General features: G+C 39.6%; 1 protein-coding gene across 2 annotated transcripts in view; it reads left to right on the top strand.

Annotated features, from left to right (window-relative positions):
• The window catches only part of LOC111869491 (ecto-NOX disulfide-thiol exchanger 2), a 48,547-nt gene that overhangs the window by 32,409 nt on the left and 2,981 nt on the right, over nt 1-13,157 (top strand). The window contains exons 9-11 of one of the 2 annotated variants that reach the window (XM_023861062.2): nt 3,771-3,923; nt 7,302-7,442; nt 12,386-12,641. In XM_023861062.2, coding sequence (XP_023716830.1) covers nt 3,771-3,923; nt 7,302-7,442; nt 12,386-12,641 — 550 coding nt within the window. Of the gene's footprint in view, nt 1-3,770; nt 3,924-7,301; nt 7,443-10,188; nt 10,400-12,385; nt 12,642-13,157 lie in introns of those variants that run through there. The other variant, XM_023861063.2, reaches the window with a different exon arrangement.

The following is a 13,157-nucleotide window of genomic DNA, read 5'->3' as shown; positions in this document are numbered from 1 at the left end:
TGAATTTTCTAAAATTAATTTTACAATGTCAGTTTTGTGATAAAAAGGTAAAAAAAAAAGTAAAGCTATCCCTGTAACAGGCCATGACGGCTCATAGGGTTCTGAGACGTCGAGGCTCCCACATTTTCTCTAGACAGTTGGCTCACAGATGGCAGTAAGGTTGTCAACCTTACACACTGGCTGTCCTTTATCCCCCAGGAAAATTCATGGTACTCATTTCTGTTAGAGGGTGAGTCCACTCCAGGGCCATAGTGTGGCTGGAAGGATTAGGTAATTGAAAAACATCCACCTCATCGGGACTGGAACCTGCAACCTTCCAGCTTGTAGCATAGTGCCTCAACCAACTACAATATCAGATGCCCGCAGTTTTGTGATATGCAATATTAAAAGAGTTTTATCTTCTGGGATGTAATAAATCAATTTTTTTCTTATTGCTAGTGGGGTTGAACTAAGTCCCTTGCACTGCGGCCACTTCTGGCCTATTGTACCAGCCCCAGATGATAGATGAGGGTGATTATGGAGGAATTGGTGGAATGATTATTGGCAGGGGAAACCGAAGTTCTCGGAGAAAACCTACCCCAGCGCCACTATGTCCACCACAAATCCCACTTGACCAGACCCGGGATCGAACCAAGGCCGCCACATTGGGAAGACAGTGACTGACCGCTTGAGCTGTGGTGCGGCCAATAAATCTATTTAGTGCAGTAGAAATTCGCTGATGTTTCCAAGGTATATACTTGCTCCCAAATGTCAGTGAACTTACAGGACTACATGATGTCATGTCCCACAGAGTTGTACTCGTTATGGTCACTGTCGTGAGAACCTCAGATCCAACAACTTGTAATATGAGTTAATTTTATATATATCATATGAAGGTTGCTGAAGTGAAACCCACTCGTGGCTTTGTTAGCAAATATGGCCTGTCACAGACCGTCATGTTCATGACATAATGGCAGTTGGCCACAAACTTCCTAGAGTGAATGGGAACACTGTGACATGGTTAAAAACCAGTGTTCCAGAGCAGAATATGTGCAAATACCAAGAATGAACTGTCATTCAGTTCCATCCACTTTTACATATTAAGGAAATTTGGCATATGAAGTTGAATGTAACTTTGTATGCCATTTTAAATTTAAAGCTGTTGGAGTACCATAACCCAATTTTTACATTTGTTACATTTTCAAGAAAAATTGTCAGATATTATCAGTGAATTAATTCAGAATTGTACTTGAAAGTTGCATGTGAGGGTGGCATGTACTTAGCATTAATATACCACAATAATTATTTTAAATTAGTTAGTTCAGGCTAAAAAAATGTAAACTTCATGTAATTATTATTTATATTTCTGCATATCATTCTTGTGATTGAAGAACAGTAGTGAAAAAAGGTGAATGATGAACTTGATTTCTGATGGCCTTAATTGAAATTAGTCTGATATAAGATACAGTAACAGGTAAAGCTCGAAAGCAAATGGTATCCTGTTATTTTGATAGCCTTTGTGCTCAGTATATAGGCACATATAAAATGGTGATGTTTGTGTTTATAATTAAGAGAATTTAATGGTTCCATTGGTAATTTGTATCAGTAACAACCAAAGTAACAAGATGAGGAGCACCCGGGGGCTACCCAGGTAGGTAACAAAAGGGGCAGATGGAGAAAGAACACAATCAAAGGTATTTATGTGTAGAGAGATTATATGTAGATATAAGGCAGCTTATTTTATTGTCTTTGTAAAATGTAAAGAAAATCATTGGCATCCACACGTTTTTCTGCAATCTTAGCCACTACCGTATACGAGTATGTGTGCCTTTCAGGACATAGTATTTTGATGAATACTCTGTACCCAGATATTCCTGATATTAGATATTGATTTTGAGCTTTCATGGCTGATAGATTTGTCTCACCTGCTACGGTAACCTGTCTAAAAAAAAAAAAGAAAGCTGAAGTTGTCCTTGTGCTTAACTAGCGAATCACTGTGCCATTAAGATGTGTGTGGAAGTAGATATAGAGATCCACATATTCTTGACCCTCTCACTGGTAGGAGGTCAGTGGCCAGCTTTGCGCCCCAGCTACTTACCCCCAAGGAAAGAACTCCCTTACACATTGGATAGGAGTCTGCGTGGGCTTCAGAAACAGTCTGAATGATGTGAAGAGTAAATGTCTTACTCCTACCAGGACTCAAACTCTGATCCCTCAGTAATCCAGCCTGTAGCGAGTCGCTATTCTGCACTAACCTGTATGATGTATATAATTTAGAAGAGTGAATTTACATTATTTTACATGTTCTACTTCTTAGTCTTAAAATTTGCTTTTTATACTTAAGAATGATATTTCATTCTTCATCATTTTTTATGAATATGAGAAATATGGCTGAAACAGTATTGTCTTTACATTCCACATAAAAACTTCTGTGAAATTCAGACTAAGAGTTTGATTCAGTTCTTTAATACTGTTTTTCCGTACCTCATGTTAGCTCTGATTGTTGACCATGCATTATTTCAGAGTGGGATATATCTAAATCAAGATGTAATTCTGAATGCTTATATAGTAGCAGAACTAGAAGAAAACACTTTTGTTTGTTTCCCTCATGAATTGAATGTGATGGTGTGGCAGCGGCAGAAAGTACAATTTCCTGCTTGATTTAGAACAGTAAGTAGCAACCCATTAGAGCATTTGAAATTTATTATCGATATGTGAGGTGTGAGTGTTAAGTAACAGGACTACAGCAAAGGGCTATGGGCTGGACGCCTGGTGTTTGATTCTCAGCAGCGGAAGACATTTCTCTAGTCCCCAGTGTCCAAACCAGCCCTGGGGCCCACCACACCTCCTATCCAAGGGGTGTCAGGGGGCTTAATTAAGTGCAGGGACAACTGTACCTCTTTACCTGAGAAAATATTAGTTTCTGCTCCATAGAATTAGTAATTTTAACTGGAAAGGTAGATGCTTTTAAACATTAAATTTCAAAGTAAATTATCTTCATATATGCATTCATATATGGAAAGTTTGGTAACTGCATGAGGATTGGCTTTAATACTCCAGTTACTAATGTGTAATGCAGTAAGCACACATATTGATGCTTAAGCTGAAAGTTACTGTTTCGTATCAGAGCCACACAACGTCTGTCAGGGAATAAAAGTGCCTAATGGTTTGCTTATTTACAGTATACCTTTAATTATGTTCATTAAATGTAACAAACTGGCCATTTTGTCCACTATCATCATGAAGAATGACATTTTGTGTTTCATCTTCCACAATAGACAAACTGCATATTAAAATGATTTTGGAATAATATTGGCTGGCACATCTTTCCAGCTTTTTTAAACCAGTGCACTATTATTGATACTGATGCTCTTTTTATTTTCCACTAGGTGTCAGTAAATGATTATCTTTATTCAGTCTGGCATCATAGTGTTTACAGACACGATGTTTGAATGGTTTGTTAATTGATACATTATTCATTCAGAGATGTTTCTTCATATTTTAATTAATTTATGTTTCGAGAGAAATGAAATATCTTAGAATTATCTTTTGCATGCTGTCTACACCAGAGGTATGTATTCCTTATGTGATTTCTGGTAATGTGACCCATTTATAATTGAGGAGAAAGAAGTAAAGGTTCACAAATTTTATAATAGATGTGAACCTAGACAGAAGTGTATTTGTCAGGTGATCATGAAACTGGAATGGAATCCATGAAGATTGCAGGAGGAACGTGGGAGAGCCCCATTAGTTAGTCAGTACTATGACATGTGGTTGGGTGGTGTTTGCAGGAAATCAAGACGGTACAACTGGAGGAGGTGTTGAATGAACGGGCAGATGAGGAGATGGAGGTATCGGACACCGAAGAGGATTACATGACAAATCCTAAGAAGAAAAGTAGGATTGATTCTTCAGAAGATAAAGCAAATCTTGCTGTGATTAAGGTTAGAAATTTAGTTTTTACTCGTGTTTGAGTGTTGCTTGGTGTGGTCAATGTAAGGAAAAAGTTATGTGTTAAATTAAGTAACACATGAAAGCATATGGGGGAGTTGAGATAGACCTTCATGCCATGGCTGCTTTACCAGCAGAGAAAGACCCCCAGTATCCATAGACTGGGAGGCTGAGTGGACCCACAGCAAGTCTAGTTGCTGTGGGGAAGAGAAACATCCTACCAGGAATCTAATCCTAATATTTCAGTTGTCCAGTCCATGGTGTGGTCTGTATACCAGCAGAGCTTTCCATGCTCCTTGGTGTGGTTAAGGTAATAGTGAAAACTGAATTCTTGAGTGTATAGCCCTTTGTGCGCTTGGCAACCTTAATGGGCCCTAATGTAATCTTCTGTTATATTGTATAAGACTGTTTGTATGTTAGCATATTGGTATTATCTGCTGATATTGCAGTAACTTTTAAAGGAGATCTAATTTCTGTGACACTTCTATCACATAAAATAGCAGCAGATCTTAAATTTCACCACCAAAAGCAACCAACGCTAGCACCTTGACTGTCACACCTTTATCTGTGTGAAAATATCTGACAGTCAGGGCCACTAACTTCTTGTCCAGGTAGTTAGATGAGTCAAACAATACAGATATGAAGCAAGCTTCTTTTAGCTCTGGAAGAACCTGTTTTGTTGCAAATGGCACAATAACATTGGTGATTATTGCTTTGCATTTTGTTTATGAAAATATAAATTTATCGTTGAAAAGTTTCCTCCTGATTGTGGTTCAGCAGTTCATAGGTTTGAAGCTGTGGTTATGCACTGCAGTATGATATGCAAAGACTGCTTCATGTGCTACTAGCAGTAACTGTTCTTCCATTTCACTAATATTCTTTGTACTTAAGTAGTTAACTTATTCTGTTATTGGATGATTTGTCTTGAACAGCCAGTTTATGTTGTTTCGTTTTCACATGATTGATGAAATCTGACCAACCACAATGTGCAATGCAAAATTTTGTGTTGCATAACATGCATTCAGCATTATCATTCACACCTTTAATAAATGGAGATTCACTATTAATACTGTCATTAATACTGCACTTGCATTTTGCCATCACTGTATGGGTGAAAACCAATTAATTCTTACAGGCTGTCACAGCACAATGTAATGCTCGACAAAGAATGCAGAGAATGTTAAAAATATAAATTCCGTTATGGAAGCAAATCAAAATACTACCAACATAAATGGAAAAAGACAGACATATTGCCAACGGAAAAGGTATTCGCACCTGCTGATGAAAATACACTGAGTTTCTCCTCCGTGACCAGCTGAGTGCTGAGTAGATGAAGCTTCAGACTTAACACATTCACTGCCAAAATTGACTTAAGTTCATTTATTGGTAAGGTTTTGATATTGTTGGCATAGACATAAGTCAGTTTAGCAGGTCCGTTTTTGTTTAGAATAAAATCACATTAGATTGATTGGCCTATGAATAGATATTCATGTATGGATCTCATAAATCTCCAGGCATTACCAGCTTCCTGCAGAAATTTTGAATAACAGCTGAATGATGTCCACTATAATAATCAACAAAGAAAACAGAACACATTTTAGAATTAGTGGATGACATCCCCATGGTTTCACCCCTTAATTGACAACCTGAAGTGCAGTTTACATTCTAAGATAGTGGGAATGTGACCGAGTACTTGAAGTACTTTGTAACTCATACTATGCAGGTAGTCATCAATGAGAACCATTTGTATGCACAGTGGCAAATTGTGGCAGTGTTCTGAAATCATGTGCAAGGGATTGATGTAATAGGAAGCACCCGCAGCTTTTAGTAATTATGCCACCGTTTATACCAGGACAATTATGAAAACAGCATCCAATTCATGAAAGGACAACAATTATGATTTTCTGACTAAAAAATTTTGGAAAGGTAAAAGCCAGGGTAGGCCACTTTGTGTTGGATGCAGAATCTTAAGCTTTCAAGAAAATGGCTGATAGATGTGGAATGAACTGTCAGCACAGCAGAAATTATGGAGGTCATTAGCCAAGAGCACGCAAACAAGGAAAACCAAATCGAGTCACTCATTACACCTCTGCACACTCTGTGAGCTGTACTGTTTGGTATGTTTTGAGGTTCTCACAGTGGTGGTTGTGAAGAGTACTATTTTCTGAGTTATGATGCAAAAGCCATAACCAAAAAGGGATTAAATAATATGAGGTTCGAGAAAATTACATAATGAGGAGCTTCATAATTTGTACTGTTGATGAAATGTAAACAGAATGATCAAGCCAAGGAGGATGATGATGGCAAGACATAGGGAAGAACAGTAATGCATACAGGATTTTTTTAGGAAAGCAAGAAGGAAGTAGACCACTAGCTAGAGTTAGAGAGTTAGAGTTAGAAATTGATGATAGAGAAGTAGGATAGTGTGCTGTGAATCATATTAATCTGAGTAGTTACTATAGGATTCTGACGATGGTGTATAACACACTGATATATTGGGTTTTTGGACTTCATCCATCGTCCTGGTTTTTAAGATAACTAATAAAAACACGACGTTTCGGAAACTGGATCTGTTTCCGTCCTCAGGCAAAGGAAAACGCCTATTCTGTTGGGTCCATTAGAAAGAGCTAGCCTCAATCACAGGACAATGGATAAGTCCAAAAACCCAATATATCAGCATATTAATCTGGCTCAGGATAGGAACCAGTTTTGGGGGGGTCCATAAAACGTTGGGAAATTCTTGAGCAACTGAGCGACTATCAGTGTCTCAAGAAGGATTCAGCTGCATGGAGTCAGTTGGTCAGCTGATGTATGGAGTTCCCTGTAACCCAAAGGCTGGTATGCACAGTATCACATTCACAGTGTCTGCTAAAGGTAACATGAAACTATTTTCACTGCAGTGCCTGTCACAGTGCAGAACTCCAAGCCTGCATATGGAGTGATACCTGGATTTAAGGACCTTGCAGCAAATGTTTTAAAGTCTGAGGATGTGATAATGTCCTCTCTGGTTAGGGCTATTGAGTGTGTTAAGGAGATGACAGATGAGTGTGGAGGACTAGCAGTTTGGTAAGTGTAAGTAAAAAGGTAAAGTTGTCCCCAGAGGAGTAGGCATACAGCTCCACTCTTCTTGACCTCAGCACTAGATGGAGATGAATGGTCAGCTTTACACCCTCTAGAGAAAGGGTCCCTGGTACCCATTGGATAGAGGCTGGGTGGGTTCCAGAGCCAGTCTAGATGCTGTGGAGGAGAGAAGTAGCCCTGGCCATCCAGCCTGTAGCCTGTCACTGTACCAACTGAGCTGAAGCTAGAAAATAGATTGTTCTGGTTTTCTTACAAATCTGTTAAGAGTTATGGTTTTGGTTGATTTTCAGGAAGAGAATGACAGTTTACGATGTCAGTTAGAGGCATATAAAAATGAGGTTGACCTGGTAAGATCTGACCTCAAGGCTGAATTGGACCAGAAGGAGAAGCAGCTGAAAATGTTACAGCAGACACTGCAAGGAATGCAACAAGTAGGTTTGGAAAGCACTGTATATAACATTCTCTCATTATGATGTACTGAAAGAAATTAATTTATGCTACACTCTGATATCGGATTACCTTTCATGATATTATTTGTCAGGTACAGAATGAACAGTTTTTTTTATATAAACTTCGGTGCATAAAATATTTAAAAGAAGTGTTTGCAGTTGAGGATGTCTGCAGTGTTCAATTGTCTGGAACCAGAAGCAAAATAAATATATTTTGTGGGATGTAACACCATGTAGTATGGTAGAAGTTAACTGAAATTTCAGAGGAATGCCCTGCTTCCATCCTCAGGGTTGAGGAGTCAGCCAAGCAATCATCCAGCATGAAGCAGTCAGCCAAAACAATGATCACTTCCACTGAACTACAAAATATCACATCCCAAAAGGTAGCTGTCTTCATAGTCAGCAGTGTGAGAACTTAAAATCCAACAGAGGAAAAGTACTTCATTCTGTAGTTTACTTTTCGTTATGTTTTCTTCAACATAAGCTATACAAAAGTGTGTAAGGTATGCAGTCTACACAACAATATTCTGTATTTAAAAACAAAGAAGACACTACTCTGTCAACATTTGCTTTTATTATGCTTTTACAGACACAGAATATTTTGACCCTTATACCGGGTCATCATCAGGTGTACAATGCTCCAGTATGAGCTGATGAATTGCAATTATCATCTAATTCTTCGAGTAAGGATCCTTATTGTGTCTTGAAATTATTGAAATGCATAAATACATGTATTAAGTTTTGGTCAAAATTTTCAAAACTGAAAGTCCTTGAATAATAAAATTTAAAATTAAAGATATAAAGATTAAAATTAGAAACTAAAGATTAAGACATGAAAGTAAAATTCTGTTTTTATGATAAGACTGCAACCGCTACATGTTGGCCTGGTTTTTATGCCGGTAGAAGCGACTATAGTGTGGGGCGCCCGCATATTGGAATCTTCTTACATGGGGTAGGTCATGCAGTCATGACCATAGTAAATGCCTTACGGAGCTATGCTCATGATTCAGTATGTGATCTGTAACAGTTTAATTATTATTATAATATAAGATGAACTTGTGGGTGTGATGTTATTAAACTCATTGTTAGGTTATTTGGTATATGTACTTATGTATATTAGATTATTCTTATGAATGGTGTGTATGGGCTGCTCCCTGCGTTGGTGCTGTCTCTGTGTTGTAGCCATTCGATCTAGAGTACATGTTTGTGGGGTATCCGCATATGTGGGGGCATGTTTATGGAGAGTCGAGTGGTATGAGGTAGAGGGGAGGTTACTGTGAGTGGTTTGACAGATGGGGAGGGTGTGGGGTTATTTTGTGTGTGTGTATTTACTAGAATATCAAATGTGGGGTTATGTACATATACCTGTGAACGTATCATTCAACGGCAGACCTTTCTTCGTTATGTCGTATATATAATATCTTTCCAAAGTGTTGAGTTTGGCTCCCTTCCTTTCTATATGTAATACTTTCATGGTCTGGTCCATCGTGTTAAATCTATGTCCCGTTTCCAAAATGTGTAGTGCAAATTTAGAGTGTTGTTTATTTGTCCTCATAGCATTGTTGTGCTCTCTGTAGTGACCTCTGAATATGTGTCCCATTTACCCGATATATTTGAGTGAGCATTCACCACATTGTAGCTGTTATATACCACTCTGGTTGTATATATCCCCTGGTATTCCTTTAAGTTTCAAATGGTGTATGATTGTATTGGTTGTCTTAGAAGGAATTTTAAGGTTTGTGTTTCAAAATAGGTAAGTGATGGTTCTAGTTTCTGGTCCAAAATATGTGACGGTGGCCCATTTGTTTGTTTGTTTGTTTGTTTGTTTGTTTGTTTGTTTTTTTTTCCTTTTGGGTATTTAGTGGTGTTTGTGTAGAATTTACGGCAACTTTATTTTGGTGTTGAAAATGTGTGGGTAGTTATTGGTACTCGTTATTCTTTAGTATCTTGTTTGTAATTGTCAGTTTCCGGTCTTTATTTTCTTGGGTGAGGGGATATGTGATCATACAGTTTAATAGATGAATCCTTTGTAAGTTACATAAGGTAAACTCCCTGTGCTTAACTGATTAAGGAGAGCGCAGTGAAGATGTATGAGGCAGTGGATATACAGGGTGTCCCAGGAGTTTGGTGCCATACTTCAGGAGCGTACTGAGGGTCCCCTATAGAATAACTTTAAAATAGGAACCCATGTCCAAAAACGTAAAATAGCAGCGCTAGGGTGGCATTTAAAATCATTTCATTTAAACTTGGTGCTTCATTGTCAAACTGCATTGCATAGAGGAATAGCCATCCACCAGCACTCGTGCCATTGCCAAGATTGTGAGGACATCAAAATGAAGTGTTTGGAGGATCCTGCATGACCAACAACTTTATCCATATCATCCAATGCGAGTAAGTGCCGTAGGTCCAGCTGACTTCGTACCACGAGTTCAATTTTGTCAATGGATACTGAACCAGTGTTTACATCAGCCCAACTTCCTGAATCACATGTTATTCACAGACGAAGCACAGTTTACAAGGAATGTCTAGTTCAGCTGTCAAAACAGCCACATTTGGGCTGACAAAAACCCCAACGTTACTGCAGTAGGTTACCACCAGGCGCAATTTTCTGTCAATGTCTGGGCGGGCATCATTGACGATCACTTGATTGAGCCTTTCCTCCTACCACCGCGACTCAATGGGCCCTTTTCCAAGGTGTTCCTGAAACATATCCTTCCGACTTTTCTAGAAGACGCGCCACTGATTGTGCGGAGGCAAATGTGGATACAGCATGACGGAGCGCCGGCACACTTCAGCATTGTATCACAAGACTACCAGGATGCTGCTTTTCATGGTCATTGGATAGGAAGAGGAGGCCTAGTGCCTTGGCCACCCGATCCCCAGACTTCACACTTCTGGACTATTTCATCTGGGGCCATGTGAAAAGCCTACGACATGCCTATGGATAATGAATTGGAGCTATTGGCCAGAATACTTGTTGCATGTGACGTTATCCGTGAGACACCTGGAATATTTGAAAGTGTGCTCCAAAGTTTCTTTTGTCGATTTAACGCATGCATTGAAAATGGAGGGCGCCAATTCCAGGTGAGTCTTAAGAATTTGGAGGGGGTGATATGCCTGTGCATGCTCTCCGGCATTGAAGCGCCAAGTTTAAACAGAATGATATTAAATGCAGCCCTAGCACTGCTATTTTACGTTTGCAGACTTGGATTCCTATTTCAGAGTTCTATAGGGAACCCTCAGTATGCTCCTGAAGTATAGCACCAAACACCTGGGACACCCTGCATAGATCCATGTTTTTTTGACCTCTGCACTAGTTGGAGGTGAGTGGTCTGCTTCACGCTCTGGTCGCTTTACCCCCAAGGTGAGAGTCCTCAGTACCTGTTGGATAGGAGGCTGGATGGACCCCAGAGCCGGTTTGGATGATGTGGAGAAAATTCTTGCCCCTACCAGGACTTGAACTCTTACTCCTCAGTCATCCAGCCCATAGCCAGTCGCTATACTGACTGCATTGTCCTGGATCTTTTTAAGATGCGTAAATGAGTAAACTTCACCTTGTGAGTGATTTTAATTGAAACTATACAAGAGTGACTTCCATATTAGTAGTTTGCAGTCTCAGCTGAAGGATAGCCTCTTTAAACATTTAAGTTACTGGATGTTTAAGTGTGTCAGTAACCTTTGCATTAAATGCTCTTATGATGGTAACTTTAATGCCCACAATACATATGATACTTGTGACTGTCCTCACAATTGCAGGACTTACATTGGCTGTGTTTCCAACCACTCATCGCTGAGTTGTGTTAGGAGATTTCTGCTACAAATAAGTAATGTAATGATGTGTCTGGCATGATGATGTTGCTTGTTATGATTCAAATACCCACTGTTAGTACCTCCATCACGTCAGTTGATTACATAGCTAAGCCAGCTCCCTCTGTGCCGTTCCTCCGGTCTGTGACTCTAGCTCCCCTGTGGAAGCTATGTACAACTAATGATGTGATGAGGCTACTTATAAGAAGATAACTTTGAGCAGGAGTTCAAAGAGTAATTCTTTGTAAAGTGAGAGCTCTCAGTATATGTAGTCACTTGGTATTGTGGAGTTTTTTAATGCCTGCAGGTTATGCAGATGAAGCATTTCCTTCTTCAGGCGATTATGGATGGTAATTTTTAGGACTCCAGTCATGAGCTCTTATGGCTTCTGAGAACTGCCACGCCAGTTTTGCCATAAATGTTTTAGGAACTTCTCCTGAGGTGCGACTGTGACCTGAATGTGGTTGTTATACCACTGAGCCAGTTTGTAAATTTCTTCAACAGTTTTCCAATTGTGCTGTGTGCCATTTTTTCACAGATGATCGTTGCTTGTGTTTGTGGATCTTGCTTACTCAAGGGAATAATCTCGCCATCTTCTCCCTGTCCTATAAACATTATTCAGTATTCCAGACTCCTTTTTTAGCCTACTTTATTTTGAAAAGATAAAATTGGGCTTGTGAAATCACCTTACTGTCTGTGTTCCCCCTATTAACTTTTGAATGCCTGAGCCAATATTTGAGAAACTTGATATGTATATCATGGCACCTGAGCCCATCTCAACAGCGTACTAAATAAATCTTTCCCATCAGTCTGTGTGTCTATGTGTATCCTTGTATCATTGCTAGGCTGTGGCTCGGTAAACATGTTGTTGTGGCAATAAATACACATGCAACAATATAACAATTGTTTGGTGCATATTTTTTTATGCAGTCTGTGTCCTATCAAAGGAAAGTAGGCAATTAGTTCTTCCCAGAACTTGTTATATATTTCACCAGAGTTCCTTCAGTATACAGTCTTGGAATTATGTATTACAAAGTTTCCTCAATAAGTCAGGGTACTAGCACCATACAGAATTGCTTCAAACTGATATTTACAAGGTATTAATCTGTATATTACAGCAACTTATGGAGTCAAAGCGACGCCAGTCAGAAGACGAAATTAAGGTGCGAGAGTTGCAGGCAAGACTGAAGTCAGCAGGTGAGGTGCAGGCCCGTCTCCAGCTCATCAAAGCAGATCAGAGTGGGGAGCTGGCTGGAGACAGCATTCAGCAATCAGCAGATCCTGCGGTTGATATGGAGGAGGAAGGGAAAGCAGATACAACAGATACATCATCCTCAGTTTCCAGGTTATCAGACAGAGAAGCAAAACTGATAGGTATGTAGGTGTTATTATAAACTTTAATAATATTGTGACGTGGATGGCGCAACAGGAAGTAGGGGTCATGTGAACTCTGCGGTCTCACGAGTGACGTCACATACCCCCACTCCTTCCATCATTACGCAATGCTCGGTAAACACCCCCCCATGGTGACGTAACAGCAGAGCAGCTGTGTCAGGCAACAATTGTCGCGGTGATGTAACAGCATAGGAGCCACTGCCGCTGCTACGGTAACAGGCCAGTAAACACTCTGCCCTCCCCACGGTGACATAACAGGAGACACCGCTGTTAACACAGGTCAACGGAACGGTATAAGAAGCCGGCTGAGCAGTAATGGAACTGAGAGCACTAATCATTCAGGCATGCAATGAGATAACTGAGGATATGTGCTGTCGAGTAATTAACATCACAGTTCGTGTTGAAGAAGTTTTCAGGTGTAATGGTGGTTATATTGAACCCTTGATTCAGAGGATAAATCTCCTTGCAATGGTCTTTCTTTTTGTGTCTTAGTTT

The sequence above is a fragment of the Cryptotermes secundus genome, unplaced genomic scaffold (assembly GCF_002891405.2).
Source record: "Cryptotermes secundus unplaced genomic scaffold, Csec_1.0 scaffold2244, whole genome shotgun sequence".
Lineage (NCBI taxonomy): Eukaryota > Metazoa > Arthropoda > Insecta > Blattodea > Kalotermitidae > Cryptotermes > Cryptotermes secundus.
This window is presented reverse-complemented; position numbering and strand designations above follow the sequence as displayed.